The 9,449-nt window shown below is 35.3% G+C and overlaps 1 protein-coding gene across 3 annotated transcripts; it reads left to right on the top strand.

Annotated features, from left to right (window-relative positions):
• Positions 1 to 637: 637 nt before the first annotated feature.
• On the top strand, positions 638 to 5,816 carry LOC149150581 (protein NDL1-like). 3 transcript variants are annotated; one of them, XM_089438761.1, is made up of 11 exons: positions 638 to 1,155; positions 2,250 to 2,277; positions 2,405 to 2,484; positions 2,673 to 2,761; positions 2,866 to 2,926; positions 3,114 to 3,200; positions 3,310 to 3,387; positions 3,496 to 3,552; positions 3,683 to 3,738; positions 4,938 to 5,073; positions 5,182 to 5,816. In XM_089438761.1, exons 1-11 carry the CDS (start codon positions 1,138 to 1,140, stop codon positions 5,425 to 5,427), a joined length of 936 nt encoding a protein of 311 aa, XP_089294887.1. In that variant the 5' UTR covers positions 638 to 1,137; the 3' UTR covers positions 5,428 to 5,816. The 3 variants fall into 3 exon arrangements, with proteins under 3 accessions (XP_089294887.1, XP_089294886.1, XP_089294888.1); XM_089438760.1 differs by having other exon boundaries at positions 640 to 1,155; positions 2,387 to 2,484; XM_089438762.1 differs by lacking the exon at positions 638 to 1,155 and adding an exon at positions 1,574 to 1,682 and having other exon boundaries at positions 2,387 to 2,484.
• The last annotated feature ends 3,633 nt before the right edge of the window (positions 5,817 to 9,449 follow it).

The following is a 9,449-nucleotide window of genomic DNA, read 5'->3' as shown; positions in this document are numbered from 1 at the left end:
CACAATAATTTTGTGGATAGATATTTTTATATTAAAATCAAGTTTTTAGAATTTAAACTTAATTGTTAATAATTAGTAGATGAATAGTAAAGATTTAATTTTTATTAAAGATTATGGAATAATTATGCCGATAGGCTTTCCTTTGAAAGGGACTTTCGTCGTCCTTTTGTTCCTCGTGCTGACACGTGGAGATTTTTGCAATCGCGTTATGTGCTGACACGTGGAGAGTTCTGCGGCAAACAATTTTCGTATTATTTTTAATATTTTTCAGCGGGCATTCTGCTTGTCGTGGTCTCAACCGTATTTTTCAGCGGGCATTCTGCTTGTCGTGGTCTCATCCGAGAAATCTTTGCAGCGGCGTGAGTTTTATTGCCGGTATCTCGCAAAACCTCAACACAACACTGTTATGCCAACGCCTTTCTCCATAATGATGGCGGTCTAGAATCTTCACCCACTACATGAAGCCGGCAGAAATATCCCCAAATTTGTTACAAATTCCTGTAATCCCTGAACAAAATGTTACCCACTTCCATGCCTGGTTGAGATGGATGGTGCAATCTTCTTGGGAATAAAACTCCATGAGAATCTCCAGATTGAAATGACGAAGACAAGGGTCATCATTGTGCAGCAGCCAAAGAATGTGGCCAAATAAGATTGCATCACAGTCCAAGAAAATGAATTCGTTCCATGATTTTTTTCTGCCATTGCCCTTCCTGAAAATCCTACCAACAGTGGCTTTCTCCATTAATGGTTGAAACAATCCACAGTCCAGAATATGAGGCTCCACCTTGAAGATCTCCCTCTCTTTTCCCACCAGAACGGTCACTGCATTTCTTCTTCTTTTCAGTTTCTTCGCTGAAGAAGAAGGGGCGCGGTTGAACTCCTCGTACCCCATCGACCGCTTTCTCCATTTCCTGAGGATTTTTAGGAGACAGACTCTGTACATTGTGATCGCTCCTGATCTCCAACAGAGCTTCAAAGGATGAAAATTATGCAGAAAGGGGACAGGCGGAAGAGCTGCTTATTCAGTGACGAATTTTGCAGAGGAATGGCGGACTATGAACAACGGCCGGTTTGATATTCAGGCTGCAGAGCCAATTCGATTAAGTTGCAGAGGCAAATACTGAAAATGATGTCATGGGTAACATTGGTAAAGTAAGAAAATTGAACCACCCGACCCGAGGAGCCCAAGCAAAGAATAACCTAGATAGATAAATTATATTTTCCAACATGTAATAAAAGAATAAAAGTCTCTGATATATTTTCCCATAAAATCATTTTTGCCATATAATGTTTTCTTAATTTTAAAGCAATGTTTCCTTCAAATTGGTTGCAAATCCCATTGTTTTGGAAGCTTTTTCTGGGACAAGGATTGAGGTGGCTGTGAGTATGAAGTATGAGCAAACGAAGGACATTGGAAAATCGAAGTCACGAGCAGCATTATGGCTGAAGAAAAACGTCATGGGTTTCATGCCTGATACCCTCATAACCAGTATCATTGTTAACCATCAAGGGATATCAGAAGAAGCAGTATCGACATTGGTATCTACTATGAAAGCCATTTATTCTGCTCTTGTGGATGCAAATCTAGATAAGCGTATCAAGGTCACAACCATACTTTCATCCACTTTGATTCAAGATGCATCTAGTGTGCCTCCATCCTCTTCCACCAAGGATTTGAGGTGGGTTCTTCACCCTCTGCTGGCATTTGTCTCAAAGACAGGTTCTTTTTTGATACTGAACACTGACTTTAACAGAGATTTTGCACATAGTGAAGAAGACCTCATTAACTCTGTAGTCGTTGCTGCCAGAAATGCTATGGCATTTCTTCACTATCCTGATATTCCCATAGTTATTAATGATCAAGATCTGCTTTCCGAAACAATGAAGAACCCAACATAACTTTCATTTATGCCTGGATATATTGCATATTATTTTTTTCTTTATTGATTTTGTTATGAGAAGCTAAGGGTATGCATACTAAGTGTCCTTTATACCCACTCTGTCTTCTGCAAATTTTACTGTTCCAGTTTATATGAATATAAAAGACGTTTTTGTTTTTTGTGCACCGTTTTGGTTCTGCTAGATTCAAGATATTTGACTGTGATTAATATGCTTGACATTATACATTTTCGAAAATCTTCCCTTCATGGGTTAACATGATATACAAGTTGAGGCTTGAAATTGTGTGAGACTGGAGAATGCATTGCACTCATGCAAATCTTCCTTTACGGATTTTGTGATGACAGGTACTGGGACATGCCCATTTCCACAAAGGTATATACTAAGGAACCGCATTCCTCCTCCTATCTTTTGTTCATTTTTCTGTTCTACAATAAGTACTTTTTCAAGTTTTTAGTCCGGCATCTATTTGTTTCTTGAACAGACATGTCATGCTTTCAAGGGTTGTTCTTCTTCCCTGAGGCTGCTTCGTTATTCTTTCACAATTTCTGTATCTATCATATTGATGCACCTGGACATGAGGTTCGTATTGGTACTTTATTTGTTTTTCAGGTCAACGAATGTACTTTTTTCTCTGTTTATGGTTGCAGTCTATCCAAATGTATGATGTTTTTCTGATATTTGAACTAGATTTAGTAATTGCACTCTTAAAAGGCAATAGTATGCTCACATCATGTTATTTTTCTGCCTTGTTTTAAGAGTTCTTGCAGTTAGGAGCTGCTGCAATTTCGTCTGATATTGCTATACCTACTGTGGACGATCTTGCGGAGCAGGTTGCTGAAGTGCTTGATTACTTTGGGTAATCTTGGAATTCAGCCATATCTATTTTATTCCATGTATTTGTATCAGTAAGTTATAGCAAAATTGTGTTGTTTTGTTTTTCTAATTGTTTTGTCTTGACAGTCTTGGAGGAGTTATATGCATGGGTGTGACTGCAGGGGCCTACATTCTCACTCTTTTTGCGGTGAGTGAAACCCTTGAAGCTAACTTGTCTCTAGCTCATGCTTTTATTTATGGACTATGCAATTGGGCTATATCGACTGCCATTTCTTTAATTTTTTATTCCCTTGTTGTTTCTTCTTATGCTTTCTATCTGTTAGTGGTTTGAGGTCACTTACGTTTTGTGTGGTTCCTGATTCCCTATAATGCAGTTGAAATACAGAGAACGAGTTCTTGGTCTCATTCTCATCTCTCCTCTTTGTCAAGCACCTTCTTGGACTGAGTGGTTCTATAACAAGGTTTGCTTCCTACAAATTTTTTATTTTGTGCAGATTCTACTGTACTGGATTCTGTTTTCGAATGTTTGTTCTAATAGATATTAGCCTCATGCTGATCGTGTTTTTGCAGGTGATGATGAATTTGCTTTACTTTTATGGCATGTGTGGAATTGTCAAAGAAAGTTTACTTCAACGGTATTTTAGCCAGGTAATTTAAATAATCCACTGCTTTTGTTTCTTTTTCCATGGGGTTTCCAACCCTGTTTTCATTCTGATTATTCTGTTTACACTGTTGGAACCATTGTGGGTATGGCAGGAAGTGCGCTGCAATATACAAGGCTTGGAGTCTGATATTGTGCAGGCTTGCAGAAGGGTAAGCATCCTTTGCACTGAAATATGTACTTTATGGAATTGGGGTTCAAGGTCTCTGACAGTGTGGATTTCATCTTATTTACCCTTTGTTGTGGAATACTTTCTAAATTCCGATGGTGTTGTGTACACAGCTGCTGGATGAGAGGCAGAGCAGTAATGTTATGCGCTTTATGCAAGTGATGAGTCGGTAAGTTTCAAATTTCTGAAATAATTTCTTATGTTTTGAGAAGCAGTTTTAGGTTTGAAATTCCTGATCGAATTCCCATTAGAGATTTCTCCATATTCTACCAACTTCCTGTAGAAGAGGCTTGAGAATTTTCTGTCAATTCATTGATGGTTTGCCTTCAGTGAAGTCTAGGTGTCCCTGTGAATAACGTGTGTTTTGTTTTTTCATTTCTCTTCTAAGAAAACTGATACTTTTTTTGCCTTAGAAGAAAATCATCTACTTTTTCATATTGAAAATAAAAAAATATACATTACTTATATTTCACCTGAAGTTTATAACAAAACAACATCATATAAGCTGTCCATTTGACTGAATAAGACTAGTAAAAGATATGTCACCAAGGTAGCACCTTTCATCAAAAAGTTGACACCATGAGCTCCCTTGCCCATCACACCTCTTTTTTGATAGACAATCTGCAACTTGGTTCTAATCCCTCATCGCAAACTGGGAGGAGCAAGACTGAAAGTGAGTCTCGAGGCCCAAAACTTACTGAAACACGTCCTACAAACCTAGTCTTCCATGCTCCATTTTTCCCTCAAGGCTCATATGACTAAATTTGAATCGCCAAATATGTAAAGGCTCCTTGTATCCATCTCCAAAACCGAAGACATAAGAATTAATGGTGCCTTCGGTTTAACATCATTTTTAGAGCTTCTACCAACCCAAATTGTGATTCAAAGATGGGGAGTGTTCCTCCAGTCCCAAGTAAGATACCTTTACAAGCATGTAGGGCAATGGCATGAGATCAAGCTTCTGCATTCAACGTATTACATTCTTTTTAAAGGATTACTATATTGTTTTATTTCCTTTTCTTGCATCCTAATCTTTTACTCTAACAATTATGGTAGGATACCAAAGGGGAATAAATTACATGTGTTCCATTAGTTACCCTGTTGTGCTGGAGGGGAAGGATGGTATTATACCTAACCTAGAGTGTCATGTTCTGAATAATTCAATGGTGTCTGCTACTGGTAAAATGCAATGTGAGATCAGATATTACTTAGTGAAGGTTAACACAAGAGAGATAAAACAAAGTGGTGGTTTGTTACTCGTTTCAATTTGTGTGAAATGATGATAAGCAATGTATGCATCTCCAATTGCTTTTCGGAAATGGGGGAGATTTTGACACGGGGCTGCATCTGGATTAATGTTGCCTGCAGGAGATATGATCTGACAGAAGGGTTGAAGAAATTGCAGTGTAGGACACTCATATCTGTAGGAGAAAACTCTCCATTTCATTCAGAAGCTCTTCACATGTGTGCCAAAATGGACAAAAAATTCAATGCATTGGTTGAGGTGATAACATTTCACTTTCTCAAAGTTGATCTTTAAGATACTAAAACTTTCCTGTAGAGGCAAACTGACATCAACATGGCTGACATAATTGTTATTAATGCATGACAGGTCCAAGCTTGTGGATCACTTGTGACAGAGGAACAACCCCATGCAATGTTAATCCCAATTGAATACTTTCTGATGGGATATGGCTTTTACAGGCCTCCTCCCCGGTTATTTTGCAGCTATGGGACTAGCCCCAGTCCAACCAGTCCTTTAAGTCCGTCTTGCATCTCAGCTGAATTGCTGTCTCCTGAAAGTTTAGGTCTGAAGTTAAAACCGATCAAAACACGTGTTGCAGCTATGGATGATTAAGGAGCACTCTCACACATGTAGTGGCAATTTAACTAAGTACCTTGAAACATTTTGCATGTAATGCTCTGTATCGGTGAGGGTCTGTTTTCACTTGTGCAATAAGTAATGTGTGGAGCTGATTTGGAGGACTCTGTGTCTCACTAGGACCAACAAAACAATACCCATGGTGCCTTGACTGCCAATGTATATGCCTGCAGCCATGCTATAACTTTTACTTTGACATCGAGTTGATGTAATTCCATGTTTATTAGGCACCGATATGTTCTCACCATGGCTTGGGAGGTCTGTACTAGCTGCTTAAATTTTTTTGAAATTTTTTCAGAGGCATATTTTTCTGTTTTTCCAGGACACAATTGGGGCTACAATTTGGGCACCTAATAAATATGATGTATATGCTTTTGAAACCTAAAAGTCTCCAAATCAAAAGCCTACAAGCATGAGTAAGATATATATTCATAATCCTTTCTGATACATTTTTTATTTTCACTTTTTTATTTTCACAGCTTCAACTGAGTAAATTATTAACCAAGTTGACTTGTATCACATCTTCTTTTCAGTCCACTAATGCCTTTACTGCTCTGCAATTTATGCCATACGAAGCTTCTTGGCAGTGTTATCAGACTCTTCGCAGTCCAAGTGGAGTCGGGAGTTTGACTGTGTTTTAAGAGGAAACAGAGTCTAATCAGCAGAATCTGAATCAATCCCGATACTCCACCAACTATCCATTACTAGGACCCTACATCCACTAGAAAAACATCAACTCAAGAAGATGAACAAACTTCCCTGCAACCTATCACTGATCTTCTTGACATTGAAATACATGTCAACATACATTGAATATTAGTTTGATATATATGTTAAACATGGTAATAAAAGGATGCACATCTTCAATTAGTTGGTTGAACTGTGCTTTAACTTTAAACCTAGATGAATCTATTTCGGTATGAACTAAATCCATATTCAATTGACTCTCAAACTAATTGTGTATAAACTTTACTTGAGATTGTTGAACCTGCCATATGACATTCATGTGCATAGTAAACCATCAAACGACACACCAGCGGGTAGCACAAGAGGATTAAGTACATTGAATGGAAATGGATAACTAGGTTTCATATTTATGTAATTATCTGCCCTTATCATTCATCAGCATCATGTCACCTCACTGTTTGTCATATGACATTCATATGAATAGTAAACCAACTGGTTGCCATATGACATTCATATGAATAGTAAACCACACCAGTGAGTGGCATGAGGATTAAGTACATTAAATAGAACTGGATAACAAGGTTTGATATTTTTTCCAGGATTTATACTCACTGCAGACTACTTTTAATTTCATATCATTGAATGACTGCCCATAAGGATTTGTCTATTAAACTGAGAGACCTTCATCCGTTAGGAACTCTGCAAGCGTATATACATAGAAGTTATGCACATTACATAATGTACTTTTTCTTCTCCTTGTGAGGGATTTTTGTCTTGCTACCAATGTACCATTCTTCGTCTGTTTTTTCTTTGCTGTTCTATCATATCCAAGAATGTACTCTTTCTTAAAATTGCAAGTAATTTATATCTTACCAAGATTAAAATTGTACTCTATTATTCTCATCTACCAGTCGCGTCTGTTTATTGTTTTTTTATTAGGAGTGATAAAAATTGTCATTGCCCATTGCTAAATCATAGAACAGTCTTCTGCTCTTTCTTCTCTCTGTTGTTCGCTTCATGTATATCTTATATCTCACCTAATCTTTCTTATCATATTTACCCTACTTCCATTCAAGGGTTTGGACTTCAAAGAATACAATCTAAGGTCCGAATTCATCCTTCTACACAAAGATATCCATTTGCACAAGACTACTTTTTGGTTCATCTATAGACAAGGCGACAACGCAAAGTTTCCTTGCAAATTGTTGAGGTTGATATGAGGCTATCGTGGGTTTATATAAGGCTAAATAAGTAATAAATATATTAATTTTAAAATCAATTACTTATTAAAAAAAATATCTTATATACAAGTTGGTTATACTAGCAATTGCATTCCTTATTTTAAGAAGATTTCCCAAAATACTTTGAAAATTTAAAATCAGTTTCAAAATTTTAATAATCTTAATGTTTTAGTTGTAGTGTCAACCAGTAATGTAAGTGATTTGTTTTAATATTTGCAAATCACAAATTTCTCCGCTTTTCATTTACCATGTACAACCTTGTAATTTACTTTTTATTTAAAAAAAAAACGTGTTGCCAATAATCTATTGAATCTATTGAGCTTTAAGTATGAATGCGTTCTACACTTACTATATTGATATGAATGGTTTGGTTTTGGTTTTGTTCTTTTAATATCAAATGTACTGGTACAGGATGGTCAACGTGGTTATTGTCTTCGTCACTACTGAGCTTTATATATGCTTGACTATCTATACAATTTTCTTCCTTTTACTAATCCTATCGGCCTCTCTTTGTACCTTTTGGGACAATTGCTAGTTATAGTATTATATACAAATCAAAGGTTGAGATTTATCTCTAAAGCAATTGTGTTCAGTTTGTTTTTTAATTAAATTAATTATTTTTTAAAAAGTCAAGGGAACGTCAAGTCTCACTAGCACAACCCATTGAGGATGTGTCTCGTTAAGGTAGGTGACCCAGGATCAAACTTCATGGATGTTGTTGCCCCCGTGCTAGGGGAAGAGAGACAGACTAAAATCCAGTCAACTTAGTGCTGGTGTGGCCCCTTTGATGGCTTAGATGCCCTTGGGTCACGGTTTCTCAAGCCACATGTCAAGCCTGGAGGAACACAGACAACTTGACAAAAAAAAACACTAAACAAGTTTCATATGAAATGAGTTATGATTTTTTAGACATGTGGTAGATAAGCCATGGTATTGTAACACAATTTATTTCTAATTTAATTAGTTTTATAATTCTTTTTAATTTCAACAATTTATAGATGTATTATGAAATAAGTGCTTGCATGCTTATTATGAATTGATTCCTATCAACATTTACAATAACAAGGCTAACCTCCAAGTTAAAAAAACCCAACTCCATGGTATTTTCTCCAAAATTTCTAGTGAATATTCTATAATCTAATTAGTTAGAACCTTACAACTGTTATTCAACCATTTTAATAATTGATTAACTATATCATAAATTTATGGTATTTTCTCCAAAATTTCTAGTAAATATTCTATAATCTAATTAGTTGGAACCTTACAACTATTATTCAACTATTTTTACCATTTTAATAATTGATTAACTATATCATAAAGAATTCTTGAATTGATCCAAATATTTATAATTACAATTTAAACATTATATAATTTAGAATTTCCAATTTTATTGATTATTAGAATTTAATAAACCAAAAGTAATTTAATTAACTATTAAAGTACACCTTACCATTTAACTTCTTTTCTTTCCCTTTCACGACCCCAAAAAAATCTGTGTAGCAAAAAATTTCCAGAATTTCCAATGAGAAAACCAAGGATCATCAAACTGTTTCACAAACATGTGGGAGTAATTTCAAAATCTTAAAGAATATTTACTTTATTATTTTTTATCAGATGTTTTATAAAATTCAATCTTTATCTTTAATATTAATAATAATAAAATAATTATAAATCTAATAAAAATAAAACAATTATAAAACCTATTCTCTATTACTTGAAGAGTTAAATCTAAAGGTGTGGAATGAGACATGTTACCACCTACCTTTAGATGGATCACACTTTGGTTCGAAGATCCCATCTACCTTTAGATTGATTTACTTTAAGTAAGAAATATGGATAAACAACTTAGAAATTATTAATTCTATTTATTATTTAAAGTGTTTTTCCAAATAATAATTGAAATTATCAATTTGGTTTTTAAACAATTTTAATCCTTACTTTTAATGCCTTCACTGTTATGAAAATTAATGTCTTCACTGTTATGAAAATTAGATGTAGTAAAGATTTATAGTAACAATTTCCAGAAAAGGATGAAACTACATCATTAAAACTTGTGAAACTTTTTACAAT

Source organism: Pinus tabuliformis, chromosome 9, assembly GCF_031772625.1.
Source record: "Pinus tabuliformis cultivar Carrire ecotype Pingquan chromosome 9, CPIR1, whole genome shotgun sequence".
NCBI classification, from domain to species: Eukaryota; Viridiplantae; Streptophyta; class Pinopsida; order Pinales; family Pinaceae; genus Pinus; species Pinus tabuliformis.
This window is presented reverse-complemented; position numbering and strand designations above follow the sequence as displayed.

What these genes read in the sequence shown, in the direction of transcription:
- LOC149150581 (XM_089438760.1), top strand. An exon ending in ACATTCTCACTCTTTTTGCG is followed by an intron (nt 2,927 to 3,113) that starts GTGAGTGAAACC and finishes CCTATAATGCAG; the next exon opens with TTGAAATACAGAGAACGAGT. An exon ending in TTCAACGGTATTTTAGCCAG is followed by an intron (nt 3,388 to 3,495) that starts GTAATTTAAATA and finishes TGGGTATGGCAG; the next exon opens with GAAGTGCGCTGCAATATACA.